The 17,630-nt window shown below is 38.2% G+C and overlaps 1 protein-coding gene across 6 annotated transcripts in view; it reads left to right on the plus strand.

Moving 5' to 3' along the window:
- Positions 1–16,588, plus strand: part of PUS10 (pseudouridine synthase 10) — a 66,860-nt gene extending 50,272 nt beyond the window's left edge. For 5 of the 6 annotated variants that reach the window (XM_029232363.1, XM_029232364.1, XM_029232361.1 and 2 more), the window contains exons 12-18: positions 3,198–3,254; positions 4,127–4,203; positions 4,297–4,352; positions 5,395–5,512; positions 9,038–9,180; positions 11,921–12,020; positions 14,118–15,216. In XM_029232363.1, the coding sequence (XP_029088196.1) occupies positions 3,198–3,254; positions 4,127–4,203; positions 4,297–4,352; positions 5,395–5,512; positions 9,038–9,180; positions 11,921–12,020; positions 14,118–14,156 (590 nt within the window). In that variant the 3' untranslated portion in view covers positions 14,157–15,216. Of the gene's footprint in view, positions 1–3,197; positions 3,255–4,126; positions 4,204–4,296; positions 4,353–5,394; positions 5,513–9,037; positions 9,181–11,920; positions 12,021–14,117; positions 15,217–15,945 lie in introns of those variants that run through there. The other variant, XR_003794958.1, reaches the window with a different exon arrangement.
- The last annotated feature ends 1,042 nt before the right edge of the window (positions 16,589–17,630 follow it).

Genomic DNA, 17,630 nt, shown 5'->3' on the forward strand with positions numbered 1-17,630 from the left:
AAGCAAACTGTGTGTTTAGCATCTGTAATTGTGTGCTGAGGAAATCTATTAAGAGCTGCTTGAGAAAAAGCAGACCTCTGGGCCTCTGTGCTAACTGGCTCCTTGTCGTGAAATAAAACCTTGTTGTTCGAAATGCCTGATTAATAGCATCGATTTGCTAAACTTGTGCTTCTCAGATACATTACTTGTTACTTCTGTGATTCACATCTGACAACTCTGGGAAAATGGTTCTGACTGTTGTACCTCTGTGCTTTACAGCTCTATGAAAATAAACCAGTATTGCATGAAGCAACCTAGCTACTTCTATAAAGCAGAAGTAACTAGTACTCCTTCCCCTCAGTGGGAGATACAAACTTGTTTCTCAGCCACTTCAGACTGACACATCATATTCTCTACTTGCCAGTTCTCTAGTTAATAAGTAAAACTTTGAACACACTCTCAAAATCAATATGTCTAAGAAATGTTTTCCTAATACATTTATTACTTCACTTATGGAATAAATATTTGTCATGTCAGTTCCCTGCTGAAAACTGGTCAGTGACTAGCTACAGGGTAAAGTCCAAACTATATAACTTGATATTCTGAGACCGTCATCATCTGGCCTCTGCCCATCCTTCAGTCCCATTGTCTATCTGCCCCCAGGTATGAGAGCCACTACAGACTATTGAACCCCTTACAGTTCCTGATCATTCTTGCCCTTGGTTTTGTCCTTGTTGTTTGTTTGTATGTTTGAAATATCTGTTCCATTGAGCAGAAGTCTGTAGAACTCACAGGATTAGGGGGATAAGGCAAGGCGTAATGTGAGTTTAGAAAAATCAACTAAATTTTAAGCATATATTTCCTCATACTTAAGGCAGTGACTCCTTTTCCTTTTTTTTGTCATTTATTATTCATAATTGCAAATTATTTTTTAAAGTTTGCCCCCTGAAGTATTTCTCAACGTAGGGTCCAAATTTGCAACATTTTTCTAAAAGATATAATAAATACCCCTTCTCCCTTAATCTGGATTTAATGTTTCTTTGGACTTCTCAAGAGCCTAGTTTTCTGTACTTTTTTCTTATTGATGGGCTGGAATTTGTGGGAAGTTTTATGGGCTAATTTATGAATTTGAGATTTCTGGTCTGATTGAGTAGTCACTAGTAGATCTAACTCTTTGTGTCCTGTTCATTCCCTCCACCGCTATCAGTCACAGGTTATGTCTTAGTCACTGTAGGGTCCTGGTTCCCCAGTATTATGCCTGGATTAGAGATGGAGGTGGGCAGGTATAAGACAAACTACAGCCTCCCACTCCCACCCCAGGGAGTATCTTTCAGCTTCCCAGATGCCATTTTGAACTCTCCATGTAGCTATCCATCCCTAGTTAGCACTACTCTTGAATCTGTTGACTCTGACTAGAAGCTGCTGATGTTGCTATAGGTTTATTCGCTGCTTGACAATGGAGTATAGACATGGAATGGAGGGTTCTTTGGGACTTAATGGTCCACAGAATCCTACTACCTGCCTGGTGTAGATTCTCCCCCGGAGAAGAGCCTGACATTGTGCCCCTCATGGCTGCCCGCTTGGCTAGTCCCCAGGTGTTAGCACTGCACAAGTTACCCAGACCTCTGAGCAGCTTGAATTCTAGGCCGACCTTAGATACCTAGGCCTTACCTAACCAGTCCTGGGTTGGTCCTCTCTGGGAGACACACAGTGTTGGGCCGTGAAGTGGGCAGAGCCCACTTCACCTTGGCAGTGGGTGACAGGCAACAGCTTGGAGCCCATGTTTCCAACAAGCGTTGGCCTTGACTTGCTAAAGGGATGTCTTAAAGGTGAAGGAAGGGTGAAATCTTACTTTCTTCACAGCTAAACATCCTAGAAAGGAGAGCTAATCTTCAGTGTAGTTTTTATAGCACTTTTCAAGCCTTTTAGCCTTCCTTTTTCTAAAATCTACATGGGACCTTTGCAAATTGAACCTTTCCTAGGAGAAAAATGTCTGTCAAAATGGTACAGACCCTCCTTCCCTTCTACCTTTCCTGTCTGTCCTTCCCAGCAATCTTGTCCTTCCTCATCTTGTGCTCTCCAAAGTGGCTGAACTATGGATTGACCAGGGTTTCCAAAACATCCTAGTCTTTCCCAATCCCTGGTACAAGAGGACTGATTGGTCTTGCTTGTCCCAGTTGGCACGAGTCTGAGCTCTTCCAGCTGTCTTTGTGGTGGTGCAGTGTAGACAGTGATTAAGAGACTCTGGAGCCAGACTGCCAGCCTGGTTCAAATCCTGACCCTACCAATTACCAGTGATGTGATCCTAGGCATGTTACTTATGCTGTCTCTGTCTCACCTTCCTTATAAGTAAAATGGGGATAATGATAGTGTCTACCTCATAGTGTTAACATATATGAAGTACTTAGAATAATGCCTGCTCATGGTAATCTTTCCTGTGGTGAAATCATCAGTTATTTCTGTATCTAAGAAAGTTGTCATGGAACCACTTCCCCTGCCCACCCACACTGTATTGACCACTTTCCCATTCCAATATTTGCAGCTTTTAGTCTGTGATGATCCATCTGTCTTAAAATGTATACTAGTTATATTGTGGTTCCAGCTTAGGTTTGCTTACATAATGAATTTCCTTTTAGAATCAAACCTTTTTTTCCCCCTCCTCTTCCTTTCATAGAGTTTAATTCTCAAATAATGTTTTTATTTTGTTTTCTTTTGTTTCAAGGAAAAGACGAAAGATAGATTTTTCACCATAAGTTTGTAGCCAGGGTGGTAGTGGGGCCTTCCTCCAAACAGTGCCATGCCTTTGGCTTTCCCATGGGATGGTGGGCTGGGATGATAAGTAAGGTCTGGCTTTGACATCAGAAACATCTAGCTCTGCCATTTAGTCATGTTCCCTTGGGAAAAGTACTTAACCTTTCAGAAGCTTGGTGTTCTTTTATTTAATACCTACCTCATAAGGTTATAATAAGGATTGAGTGAAATAATGTATGCAGAATTTTAGCTCAGTACCTGGTATGTAATAAGTGCTCAATAAGTGGTATTTATTATTATCATTGCTATTTTTAGTAGAGATTGGGATTAGAGGTGTGATGATGACTATTCCTTGGGATTCTCTTGTAGATTGTTTAAGACAAATTGGGTTTCTACCAAAGGATGGGAATGAAAGTCTTAGCACTGTTATGTCTCTGATTTTTTTTTTCTTTATCTGCTTTCCAAAGGCTTTAATTTTTCATCCTCTGGGAGAGAAGATGTAGATGTGAGAACATTAGGAAATGGTAAGATTGTGACAATATCACTTGACTGGAACTAACTTTCAGATTATCACCCTTTTCAGACAGCAGCTTTTTTGTAGTCACTTAGTCATAATCAAAGTTGGCAGAGCCCAGAGCTTCTCCATGTGAGGAAGCCTTGTGGATTATGGAGCTACCCTTGTAAATTATATGACTATGTTTTAACAGGGATCATTTCTTCAGAGGCCATCTTTATTGAATACCTGTAGGTTATAAGGGACTTCTATGTGCATTAACAAAGAGGTGCCTGATTTTTTCCAAAACTTTGATAATTAATTGTTCCTTTTAATAACATTTCAGTACCAGTACAATTTTCAAAATGCACCTCATTTAAATTGCAAAATGTCTTCATTTAAAAAGTGCTTCTGCTCTCTTAGCCTTCATTTCTCTCATTTTACATTGTTGCATTACAAGAAGGATGATGAGAGTAATCCTGAGGTATTCGAGATTTATAGTCCCTTCTTCTCATGGAATCTCAGCTTTTCATTTCACTAGGCTAGGAGAATGTATTTCAATTTGGTATACCTGGGCATTGCTGCATGTGACAACATTACGTTAGTGTAACCAAGTCAATTAGTGGCTGTTTGGGTTTGATTTTGTAATTAACACAGGCTTGTTCATGGACTTTTGGGAAAGCAGTCGTTTTTACATATTGCCTGTCCTGGGGTTTAGCAGCCCCCAAAAAGCCCCTTGATTCTTTTCACACATTCTTCTCTCCCCCAGATGTAGTCATGTCACTAAACTTTCAGTCCTCTAGAGCTCAACTCGTTTTTTCACACCTCCTAACCCTCTTGCATTAGCCCAAATGTTAACTCCATCAACACGTTTCTGTTTCATGACGGGGTGTGTGCTGCCAGGAAGGCCCTTTGCAATTGAGCTGGTGAATCCTCATAGAGTACATTTCACTTCACAAGAAATTAAGGAACTTCAGCAGGTAAACCACTTCATGACATGGAAATTGTCATGTTTCTGCAACTCTGTAACTGAACTAGAGTTGCTAATTGTTTTTCTTTCTCTAATACTACAGAAAATTAATAACTCGTCTAACAAAATCCAAGTCCGTGACTTGCAGCTTGTCACAAGGTAAGGGTAGGATCACTGGAGATGTTTTCAAGAGGGGAGTTTTGGTTGTAGATCATTTATCTGATAAGGGATTTGTATCCAGAATATGTAAAGAACTCCTACAACTCAATAATAAGAAAATAACTCAATTAAAAATGGAGAGATGATTAAGTGAACATTTCTCCAAAAAGGATACACAAAATAACCAGTGAATACATGAAAAAATGCTCAACATCATTAGTCATTAGAGAAATGCAAATCAAAACCACAGTGAGATCCCACTTCACAAAAAGACAGAAAATAACAAGTGTTGGCAAGGATATGGAGAAATTGGATCCCTCATACATTGCTGTGGGATTATAAGTGGTGCCACTTTGCAAAACAGTTTAGCAGTTTCTCAAAAAGTTAAATATAGAGTAACCATACGGCCCAGCAGTTCCACTTCTAGATATATACCCACGAGAAATGGAAATGTACATCCACACAGAGACTTCTGCATGAATGTTTATAGTAGCATTACTCATAATAGCAAAAAAGTAGAAACAACCCAAATGTCTATGGATGAACAAAATGTGAATGTGGTATATCCATACAGTGGAATATCATTTAGTAATAAAAAAGGATGAAGTACAGATACATGCTACAACATGGATGAACCTTGAAAACATTATAAAGTGAAAGAAGCCAGACATCAAATATCACTTATTGTGTATTTTACAATATTCACATTTTAATATATGAAATGTTCAGAGTAGGAAAATCTATAGAGACAGAAAGTCAACAAGTGGTTGCCAAGGGCTGGGGGAAATGAGGAATGAGAAGTGATTGCAAATAGGTGCAGAGTTTCTCTTCTGGGGTGATGAAAGTGTTCTAAAGTTAGATTGTGGTAATAGCTGCACAACTCTGTAAACGTACTAAAAATCACTGAATCGTTCAGTTACACAGGGGAATTGTATGTAAATTATATCTCAATAAATCTATTTTTAAAGAAAGGGAAGTTTGGGGCAAGTCTTGTCTGTATTTTATATATTCAGACAAACTTTCTTTTATTGTTTTTGTTTAGAGAGGCAATAGGTCATATGAAAGAAGGTGAAGAAGAAAAGACCAAGACCTATAGTGCCTTAATATGGACAAATAAAGCAATACAGAGGAAGGACATTGAATTCCTAGATGACATAAAGGTAGTTCAGTGCTCTAATTCTTTTATTTTTCTACTGCCTATAAAAGAGTCCTTTGTCTTCTCGTTTATTACCAACAAGTCATAGCGCATAGGCTTTGGGGACTGTGAGACCTGGTTCTAAATCTTGCCTTTGCCATTTACTAGTTAAATGACTGGGCAATTCATCTAACCTGTGTGAGAAGCAGTGTTGCTAGTGATTAAAAGTCTGACTCCAAGGACAGATCGTCTGGGTGCAAATCCTGGTTCTGCATTTCTTAGTTGTGTGACTTTGGACAAGTTGCTTAGCCTCTTAATGCTTCAGTTTCTTCATCTGTAAAATTAGTTAGAAGAATTAAACGGGGTTAGCCATATAAAGCTCTTAGAATAGAATCTGGCACATAGAAAACACTCAGCAATGCTATTATTATATTTGGCCATTTGCAAAAAGGAAATAGAAAATAGAACTTATCTAATAGAATTGATGCTCAGATTAAGTGCATAAATAAAACATGTTGTTAATAGGGCATCCCTGGTGGCACAGTGGTTGAGAGTCCGCCTGCCGATGCAGGGGACACTGGTTCGTGCCCCTGTCTGGGAAGATCCCACATGCCACGGAGCGGCTGGGCCCGTGAGCCATGGCCGCTGAGCCTGCGCGTCCGGAGCCTGTGCTCCGCAACGGGAGAGGCCACAACAGTGAGAGGCCCGCATACCGCAAAAAAAAAAAGAGCAACTCCAAATGGCCAAGAATCATTTGAAAAGATGTTCCACCTCCAGATTGAAGTAACAATAAGACATCACTTTATTCTTCTGAGACTAAGAATACCTGTTGGTTGGAGGGAGGAGAAGGCTAGCTATATACATTTTCAGTAGAAATGTAAGTGTTTCAGCCTTTTTGGAAAACAATGTGGCAGTGACTGTAAAAATAAAAAATAGACTGGTCTTCTACCCAGTACTTCCACTACTGGCAGGACAAGAAATAAAACTCCAGTGCATAAGGATATGTGCACAAGGATGTTTGTTGACTTTGTTCAGAGTGACAAAATCAACAACAAAACTGGAAACAAAAATGAATTTCCTTCAATAAGGAAATGGTAGAACACGTTGGAATATTATACAGCTGTTTAAAAAAACTAAAACAGCATGTGATCCCATTTAATTTACGTTATTGTGTGTATATATGCCTAAAACTGTTGGAAGAAAAGATAGAGGTAGGTCTACATCTAGGACTTGTAGGAACACCCATGACATTACCGGAAAAAAGCAAGGTGCAGAATAACGTTTATAGTATGAGTGTTTTGGTGAAAACATACATGTCATTAACCTGCTTAGAGAAGTTTACCTATAAAATGAGGGGTGGACTAGATGATCCCCAGTGGGCCCTCCACTTCTCAGGTTCTGTGATTCCAAATCTAAGGCCTTCTGGCCTTTGGCCCTATTATCTAGGGTCTTTAGGATGATAGTTATGCTACAGACAGATATCCTTAAGATTGCAAAACAAATTTGTAAACCTCTATTCTATCACATGTGTACATGTATATAGCTCATTTAGAATGCTGTGGGGAAAATAAAAACTCATTTTAAAAATAGATTTACAGTTTGGGAGTAGCCATAGAGCTGATTCAGAAATGATGCTGAAAGATGATTGTTATAGGTACACACTAAGTAGTGAAAGGGTCTGATTTCATGGCCCACCGCCCAATTGGACTGATGAGACTAGGTGACGTCTAATAATTTTTTTAAAGTGTTAGGGTTAAAACATTTTTCAGATATTCCTATTGGCATCAAAAATAAAAAAACTGAGTTACTGCCCCATTCTGAGAAAAGGTCACTTCAAATTTACCACTTGCCTCCTTTTTTTTAAGGGCAACCTACTTCTAAGGAAAACAGTCACCTGCGTGTGTTTCTGAAAATTCAGTATGGGGACAGCAGAGTGCAGTGTTAGAGTAAATGAAGCGGTTTCCTTTCATTTGCTAGACACAAGCAACCAAAAACGACACGCAAGTGTGTTGATCTGAGTGTTATGTTGGAAGCAGTGGTGCATCTACTAGCTCAGTTGTACCTCCATTGACTGCTCCTGGGTCAGAGTCCAGGGAGTGACTCGAGGTAAAGGAAACAGAGGGGAAGGGCACACCTTAGCAAGTCACTCCTTTAAAGGCCAGCTGGTTCTGTGCTCTTAAGTGGAGGCCATATCTTTATCGATTCTATAATAATTCAGCCTTGTCCTTTTTTTGGTCTTTTTGGCCAGAGTAATGTTAAACGTTGTGGAAACAACTTATCTCATCAGAACAAAGTGCTTCTAAAAATCAAAGAATTATAGAATCGTAAGGAGGAGTCACTGACTCACTGCTCTGATAAAAGCAGTCATACCATTTCAAGTGTACTCTTTGTCAGAACCTGCTCTTCTTTCTTGGTACAGAACTTGGTATGGGGAGACCAGACAGAAATCTTTCTTTTCTCAGCATGGCTTTAGGCACTCACTAATCATGTAAATCAGGCAGGAGTTGTTCCTACGAGAAATTTCAGAGGATTCAAAGTTCTTATGAACCTGAGTTGCTGGTTATGCCCAATATCTTTTTTTTTTTTTTTTTTTCCCGATACGTGGGCCTCTCACTGTTGCGGCCTCTCCCGTTGCAGAGCACAGGCTCCGGACGCGCAGGCTCAGCGGCCATGGCTCACGGGCCCAGCCGCTCCGCGGCATGTGGGATCTTCCTGGACCGGGGCACGAACCTGCGTCCGCCGCATAGGCAGGCGGACTCCCAACCACTGCGCCACCAGGGAAGTCCAACCTCTATTTCTTAATTTATATCTTGTGACATAAAAGGACATCTCTAATTGTGAGAAAAACAAGACTTTGTCCCTAAAAACCTGAGTTGTAAAGAAACATGCAGTATTATTCTCAAGTAACCTGAACTGGGCTAACAAATATTGAGAGGTCCTGGTTTATTGTACACACTTATTTGTAATTATTATTTGGAAATACCACCCTAGACAGAGATGCAGCTGTTAATTTTCCAGATAAGTCCTTTTGTATAACCAAAAAAAAAAAATTCTGTGAGTAGGTATATGGCTCTCCCTAAAACATGGACACTGCCCAGGCACACAGGTGATGCTCATGTCCCACCTTCTACACCATTTCTCACCTCAGTCTGAAATCCCCACTATTAGGTCACTCTGTTGGGTTAGGGAAAAAAAAGGTAAGAACATTATCTTTTAGAAGAGCTCTATTTAAAGGGCAGGATAAGACTCCAGGGTCCAATCAATTTGTTAATATTCGAGCAAAAGAGACCTTGGGTATCATTTACTTCAAAGCCTTTTTTTTTTTTTTAAATGGCATACTGGGGCCCAGAAAATGAGTAATTGTGGCCTAGGTTATAGGAAGTCTCACAGAGTCTGAACCTTAGAGGATACAATTTATGATAGTATTAGTTTCTATCCTGACAGTGATAGATGGGGGTGCCTGTAGTGAGCCGTGGATGAACAAAGGAGATGCTAAAATGGGCTTCACTGGGCGGCAAAGCTGACGCATGGTTATCATATCCTCCTCTAGGACTTAAAGATTGACCAGAAAACACCTTTACGGGTCCTTCACCGGAGGCCCCTGGCTGTGAGAACTCGCATCATTCACTCAATGGAGACACACTATGTGGATGAGCACCATTTCCGCCTCTACCTGAAGACTCAGGCAGGAACGTATCCTTTCCCCGTCTTGTGTAGCACTAATCTAACCAGAATCCTATTGGGAAAGTTCATGCTGCCCTAGAAAAGAGGTTCAACCTTATCTCGGAACAGTTCGGGAAAGGTTTGGGCTGGAGAAGAATCCTTTTTTTGTTTTTTGTTTTTTTTTTGGTCTGGAGTATTTTTACCCATTAAATTTGTGTTTTTCAAGATGACATATTAAACCATGAGGCAGCAGCGAATTCAATGTGAACCTTAAAATTTTTAGTGTCTCACATCATGCTGAGGTGCTGAGGGCATAGTAAGTGCTCAGGGAACACTTTTAATTGATTCATTCATCGATTCATGTCTTTACACATTTTGCAAGTCACATATTCATGACCACATCTGAGTCCTTTCAGCATTTCGAGCATTTGCCCCAAATGATTAAAACAGGGATGGTAGATGGGAATGGCCCTACTTTACATGTAGACCATCACATTATTTGGTCACTGGCCCAGAACAAGAGAATAGTCCCAGTTTGATCACTTGTTCTTAACTTACCCTGCTTTGTGTGGTTTTGTATCATATCTTAGTTGCTGGTTAAAATATATCAGGGAGCTGCCATAGTCTTAGCTTTAGTTTAGTTTTCAAAGGTGCTCCTAGTTTTTGTTTGTTTCTTGGCTTTATATTATTTTGTGATCCAATAGCATGAAGCATGAAACCTTCTAATTAGTATAAAACTAATGACATACTTATTGGATACAATAGAGGGAAAAATGTCATTTTAATCACCAAATAGCATTCTCACTGTATTGCTATAATTAGTCTGCCTCTCCTTTCCCATCAACCTTCTCTCCCCTCTTCTTTCCCTACTCCATCCCAGGACTGACTAAGCTGAAACAGGTACAGGTTATTTACTCCTAAAATCTTCTAAATTTTTGCAGTTTGGATCTATTTAGACCAGTGGGCTTGGAGCACATTTGCCTATTGTAGATGGAATGTAGATGGAATTTCAAAGAAATCACAGATTTTAAAAACATTTTTACCTAATTTCAGCTTTGGTTTTGGTGTGCTAGGAAGAAATGCAATGGTCTTATGGAGAAGCTAATGTCTTTTCAATCTCATTAACATATTTTTAGAACCAGCCATGTACATGTACTTAAGGCATTAGCCAAGAAAGGCTATTTGGTAAAACTTTATTTTTTTATAAATTTATTTATTTTATTTCGTTATTTTTGGCTGCGTTGGGTCTTCGTTGCTGCACGCGGGCTTTCTCTAGTCGCGGCTAGTGGGGGCTACTCTTTGTTGTGGTATGCGGGCTTCTCATTGCGGTGGCTTCTCTTGTTGCAGAGCACGGGCTCTAGGCACGCGGGCTCAGCAGTTGTGGCTCACGGGCTCTAGAGCGCAAACTCAGTAGTTGCGGTGCATGGGCTTAGTTGCTCCATGGCATGTGGGATCTTCCCGGACCATGGCTCAAACCCATTTCCCCTGCATTGGCAGGCAGATTCTTAACCACTGCACCACCAGGGAAGTCCCTATTTGGTAAAGGTTTAGATACCACGTGGTTATACACAGAAGTATGTGAATTTTTTTCGTATATTGCTCAGTATAATGAAGTAGTTCATTTGACTTATACCTCATAAAAAACATTCTGGACCTTTTAACTGGTTATTCTGGGGCTTTTTGGTCATCTCCCCTCATCATTGCTACTTAGAAGTAGCACTCTCTAAAGAAGTGAGAGAAAAAGGACAATTGTTGAGTAATTATGAGTTTAGCAAAGAAGACAGTTAATAGATAATTATATGCCTTATGCTTGAGTCAAAACATTTGGTGAAAGTATAGTAAACAAACTATCAGAAAGTGAGGAGGACATAATGTCAGCATATTATGGTGTTAACTTTTTATTTATCATCTGAGAATAAACTTTTTTATATTCAAATTATATTAATTTTTATACTAAGTGCTGCTTTATAGACACAACAATGCTAAATGAGTGTTTACTGAATGCTGGCAAAAACACATCTTTCAGATAAAATACTGTTAAGATTATAGTAGAGTTCTGTGTAAGGAGTGTTAAGGTAATCTGAATAATTCTACGATCAGTCATTGACTTTGAAATTTTGAAGATCTATGAGGAAAACACACAAAAAGAATTAGGTCTATTGCTAACCATGCAAGAGTTGCAAACAACTAAAATTTATGTCCTTTGATGATCCTTCTGAAGGGCCTTCATCAAGTCTAAATTAATAAGTTCATTTTCTCTCCCATCCTGTTGCTGTTGTCACTGGATCATGTTATAAGGAAAGCCATCATTGAGGTCACTCTATGAGTGACCCTGTGAAAACCTACCATTTGGCAGCCGCCTGCTGTCATTATTGAAAAATGATGAGACCAAAAAGATGACCAAATAGAATCTGTGGCAAAAAAGAAAATAGCTGAGGTTTTTTTTACTATAGTTAATTTTAAAAATCCATATTCAAACCTTGGCACTTGGAGATGAGCCAAAAGAAAAGTCATGACTCTTGGGAAGTTTGACATGGGCCCTAGGTCCCAGTGTTGGCTGCCAGGCTGGTAGGAACCAGTTTGCCATCCTTAGTTTATTTATTGCCATAGCTGTAATTTCTAAGACATACATCCCAAGTCATGGCTCAGAAATAAACTCCCTTTTATAACCTTTCTGCTTTTGTTTGTCATTTCCCCTTCAACCTGTCAAATCTCATCAAACAGTTGGTGTTGCGTGGTTATCTTCATTTTTTCCTTAAACAAAACCCAGCTACATTAAAGAGTTTGTACATGGAGACTTTGGAAGAACGAAGCCGAACATTTGCTCTCTGATGGATGTGACTGCAGACATTCTTGAGCTGGATGTTGAGGTAAACCATTTTATTGTGGAAGTGCCTGTTTGTACACTGAATCAGCCAAGGTTATGCTTTTTTAGCATTAAACCAAATAGTACTATTCACTTTAATAGGTATTTGAAAACAGTCAAAATCTCACAGTAGCATTGAATTGCAGGGAGGGACTATCTTCAGAATTTTTATTTTTTAAAAAACACAAGGTCTCATTTATAATCCTTGCAAATATATAGCTAATTTACTAACTGTGCTTTACATATGACATGAGATCTAAACCCTTAAACCAAGCAAGGAAATGAAGTTGTAAGTGCCCTTCATATATCCTTTGGACTCTCTTATAAAGAATTTAAGGCAGCCTCCTCAGAAACATATATTCAGGACAGGGATAGAAAATGGGATGAGCTAATTGTTATAAATAAAAGCAGTTCTATAAGGGTTCTGTGATGTGGTATAAGAGAAATTCTCTGCTCTTATAGTCTGAATTGAAATCAGATTACATTCTTAAGTAATTAGAAGAATGGAATGAATGGATCTTTCAGACAATTCTCCATAAACATTTTTCTCATTTGAGCATCAATAGGTATTGAGTCACGAGTTGTGCACTTTGGTAAATATCTGGTTAAGAACAGCTTCCCCACACCCCACACAAAAAAAGGAATTTTTGCACTTGGGAGTAATCTCAGTATAAATAAAAAGAAGTGGGTATAATTGCCTAGTATGAAAACAGCCATGGTAATCAAATGATCACTGGAACGTCATTGCTTTACCAGCACTTCTCTTGAGTGCATTCAGATTAGATTTTATACACCTGTGGTACAACCAGTGCTAGCATCTTCAAGGTTGCAGGGAGTCTTCTTAGTAAGACTATCATTTTGAGGAAGACAACCTTCTCTTAAAGAAAATCCCAAATGCATTCATCTTCTTTGACCTTAATTCTTAGGACAGCTTAGGAGTGTCAAAGAGCCAAAGGCTGGGGTTTCTCAGCCCTGATTGTCCATTGCAATCACCTGTAGAATTTTTAAAACCCTACAAACATGCCTACCTTCCCCTGACCTCAACACATACAAGATTGTGATCAGTAATGTTTGGTTTTCAGGCTTGAGAAACCACCCATTAATTTTTATATGGGTGTTTGTTTTATGGCTATATTCTGAAACAAAACCAAAGTATTTCTTGGCATCTGTAAAAGATACACACACACACACACACACACACACACACACTTACTTGGGCTTTTCTAATAAAAATTTCCAAATCTGGTAGTGACTCAGATTAATTTTAAAAATAATTTGTAGTAAATCATTTCAGGTTTTACACTTTAAGTCTCGAAAAACTACATGGGTATGGTAGTTATTTTGTTTTTCTTTGTTTGTTTTTTGTATTTTTTTGTTTTAACTTCTAAATTGGGCCCTCTAGGGTAGTTAAGGCAAAGTGCAATTTCATACTTCTAATGCCTGGGACTTGATTATTTATGTGGAGACAAATAGTCTGCTACTGTAATTCCATTATGACTTAAAGATCAAGGTTTCGTTCTAGAAGTGCCAAACCAGGATGAGTAGAGATAGATAAATTCAATTTTAAAAGAAACAAAAATTCTGCTGAAGTGACATGCAAAGATCTCTAATCCTTTTCTAGTTATAGGTGATCTTTCATAACCATTTATTTCACATTTAGTTGCTAAGTTACAAACAAGATTATAAGTATATAGACTACTTGAGTACTGTTAAATGCAAGATGGGAAAATGAAAACAGTCAGAAGACTAAAAGTTCCTGAGACTTCTGAGGGAAAGTTGGTGTTGGCCCCTGCATTATTTGCTACTTTTCCCATAAATAACATTTGAAAAATTTAAACATACTCTAGTCTTGTATTGACCAAAAGGTACAATTAATAACTGGCTGAGTAACCAAACAGTGAATTCAGGAACAGACCTCAGGCCCAAGAATCCTAGGTCCTAGAATGGATTTTAGAGTGTGAAATCGTGGTGTTCAATGGCTCTTTTCTTCCAATGCAGTTTCTTCTGTTGCATTATATTAAAACTACTAGATTTATACAGCATTACCGGCAAATGCTTACTAGAACAATAATGTTTTAATGACTTGTTTTCTTCTTTCTAGTCTGTAGATGTCGATTGGCCCCCTGCTCTGGATGACTAGCTTTCAATGGGAAACAAAGAGTAGGGTTTTCCAGCAAAATGTGGACGTCCATTCAGCATACACTGTAAGATGGCTGTTTTTACCCACCATAACGGTGTCTTGGAAACCGTTTGGATCATGTTGATCTATCTATTTTTAAATTTGTTGTAACTTCTCAGGATCTATGTACATGTATATTTTGTGTTGAATTGTTCTAAGGATATCTTATGATTTTTCTCGTTCCTTCTCCAACCCCCCCACAAGCCAAACTATGAATAATGAAACCATTCATTCAGAGAGGTACACAAACAGGATACATTCTCTGAAAATCTGAGAAGCTGTAATTTCTTTCAGCAAAATTGCCCTCCACAGGATAGATACCACTTTTTTTTTGTTTTGTTTTTGCGGTACGCGGGCCTCTCACCGTTGTGGCCTCTCCCGTTGCGGAGCACAGGCTCTGGACGCACAGGCTCAGCAGCCATGGCTCACGGGCCCAGCTGCTCTGCAGCATGTGGGATCTTCCCGGACCGGGGCACAAACCCGCGTCCCCAGCATCGGCAGGCGGACTCTCAACCACTGTGCCACCGGGGAAGCCCAGATACCACTTTTAAAATCAGGTTTAAAATTTTTAAAATGATCTTGATAAAAGTTACATCTAGATTTATGCAGCACAGTATCCTTGTAATATTCTAAGATACCAAATGCAAATCTGACATCATTAATATTTTTCCCAGTAAGCTTCAAGCAAGCTATTACCAATAGAAGTGTGTTTTGGTACAATTTGTCACAAACCTTAATGACTCCAAGCTACTCTTTTGACAATCTAAAATTGTCAGTACATTTCCTGGGGGAGAGAATGTGAGACCTTAGGAATTGAGGCATACCATAAGAGACTTTCATAAGTCTTTTAAATAAGGAGTCACAAGTGCCTTCAATGACTTCAATCCCAGGGATAAGATTTTGAAAAATTGACATTGCTAAACAAAGGTAAGCTGATATTATTCCAGAGTGCTTCAATGTATTATCCAATTTCAAACATCTTCATCTGGTAGATAGGGTATTATCTCCACTTTATAAATATGAAAACCAAAGAATAGAAGTGAACTGACTTATCTAAAATTGTTAGTTACTTCCATATCTAGGACTAGGACTGAAGTTTCCCGGTCTCTAGGGTCTTTTCTAATAAATCTTATTATTGAGCATCTGCTACACGAAGGAGGCAACCAAGAATGTCATTTTAATGGACATAACCATGAGAATTGACTTTTGGAATTTAGATACCAAATCAAGCTTACAAAAAAATTGCCCAAGTAAATTTCACATGAGCTCATATGATTACCATTTGTTAATTAATCATTAGTTGGTAATACGAAGAGGAAAAACATTAAAGAAGCAAAGAACATGGATAGATCATTAAGAGAAAAGTTTCAGAAAAGAGTCTCATTAAAATTTCAGATTTAAGTGCAGTTTCCGTCACCCTGATTCAACTTTCTGAGCTTACTTTGGAACACATGACTTGGATAGTATTGGATTATTCAGTTTCCCATCTCTACATTAAACATAATTCAGAGATACTAAGTTGTATCATTCACCTTAAGAATCAGGAAAACAGTTTAAATGACATGAAGAAATTTCATATGTGAATAATAGCAAATAACTTTTTCATTATTTTCAATGCCGGTAAATGAGAAAGGGATAATAGAAATAAACTTGATAAAAAGGTAAGAACGTTTGTGTGAATGTTTCTCAGTTTGGGGGGAGACTTTGCTACAAAAGAGATTTAAATAATTTGGGAAATCGTCTTTTGCAGGTTTCTTTTTGGCTCAGCTTTGAATTTAGTGGATCTGCAAATGGAAGAATTAAGAATCTCCTTAGCAAACTTAAATTAGAAGACTTGTTTCTTAAATTTCTATTCCTGGGATTATACAAAATTTCAAGAGTAAGCATTAGCTGCAAATACTTATTCCAAATATCCATATGAGACATAGGTTGTTAAAAATTAATGTAGGTCTTTATTTAAGCAGAACAGAAGACATTAAGTCATGAGAGTACTACATAGTTTAACTTTTGCCTATATAAAAATATTTTTAAATTACTTTTGTGATCTTCTATAGCTTATTTAAAAAAAAAACAAAAAACAAAAAACACTTAAGAGAAAGGGCCCTTTGTACTTTTAGTATCTTTTTGTCCCAAATATAGTCCGTGGTTTAGTTTAGGAAAAACACCGAGTACCTGGAAAAATGGGGAAAAAAAAATTTTGGTAAAATGAAAAATTTCCCAAGTAAGGTAACTGGTTTCATTTACAAGTTATATGAAACCAATTTAGAAGTTAAATTTCTATTTCCAAAGAGAAAAAGGCATCTTACTTAGATCTTTTGGGGCTTTATTCTTTGATTTTTAAGTCCATATGAGAATGAACTTTGATGTAAGCTTTCCTGAGTTGATTTTTTTAAATGCTGCCCTTTATTATTATAGGGAAAATAAATTTTTCAATCCAATTTTTTCATTTTGAAATAATTTCAGACTTGCAAGAAAAGTACAAAGAATGTTTTTCCCAGAAATGTATCACCCTGAATGCATTAGTAATTCCTACAAACAAGGACAAATTCCGACAAACAAGGACATTCTTCTACTTCCTCACAATGTAACTATCAAAATCAGATTAACACTAACATTACTATTATGTAATCCACAGGACCCCCCCACCCCCACCCCGCTCAGATTTCACCAGTTGTCAAAAAATGTCCTTCATAGCCAAGGGATGATACTTTGTATTTAACTATGTCTGTTTAATCTTCACCAATCTGAAACAGTTTGTCTTTCCTTGACTTTCGTTACTTCAACATTTTTTGAGGATTTCAGGCCAGTTATTTTGCAGACTGTTCCTCATTTGGGCTTGCCTGATGTTTCCTTATAATTAGATTCAGTTTGTACCTTTCTAGCAAGAATACCACAGAAGGGAGATTATCTTCTTGCATCTTCTCAGATGTCACAATTTTGATCACTGCAGTTACTGATGACTGGGCTTTGATCAGTTAACGAAGGTGGTGTGTGCCAATCTCCTTCACTTTTATAGTTACCCTTTTTTCCCTTTAATAAGTATCTTGTAGGGAGACCTTCAAACTTTCATTCATTAGTTTTAGCATTTATTGAAGATTTTCACCTGAATCTATTACCACAATGATTATCAAATGATCTTCTAATTCCACCATTCCTTTTGGCATTACACTGAAAGGTAGAGCTTTCCCTTCTTATGGATTCATGGCGTCCTATTTTATTTGATGGTTTATAATCTGTTACTGACATTTATTTTGATTTCTAAGTGTTGACGTGGCCAGTGGGTGCCCCTTCAAGATGGCTCCTTTGTCCTTGTGACATGTCCCCATCATTCTTAGAGCATGTTCTTACTTTCTAATACAAAGACATTCCAGGCTCATCTTGTATTTCATCTGCACCAGCCCTGGAATGGGCTATTTCTCTAAGAAAAACTGGTTC

Source organism: Monodon monoceros, unplaced genomic scaffold, assembly GCF_005190385.1.
Source record: "Monodon monoceros isolate NGI ecotype Baffin Bay Population unplaced genomic scaffold, NGI_Narwhal_1 Super_Scaffold_19, whole genome shotgun sequence".
Taxonomy (NCBI): domain Eukaryota; kingdom Metazoa; phylum Chordata; class Mammalia; order Artiodactyla; family Monodontidae; genus Monodon; species Monodon monoceros.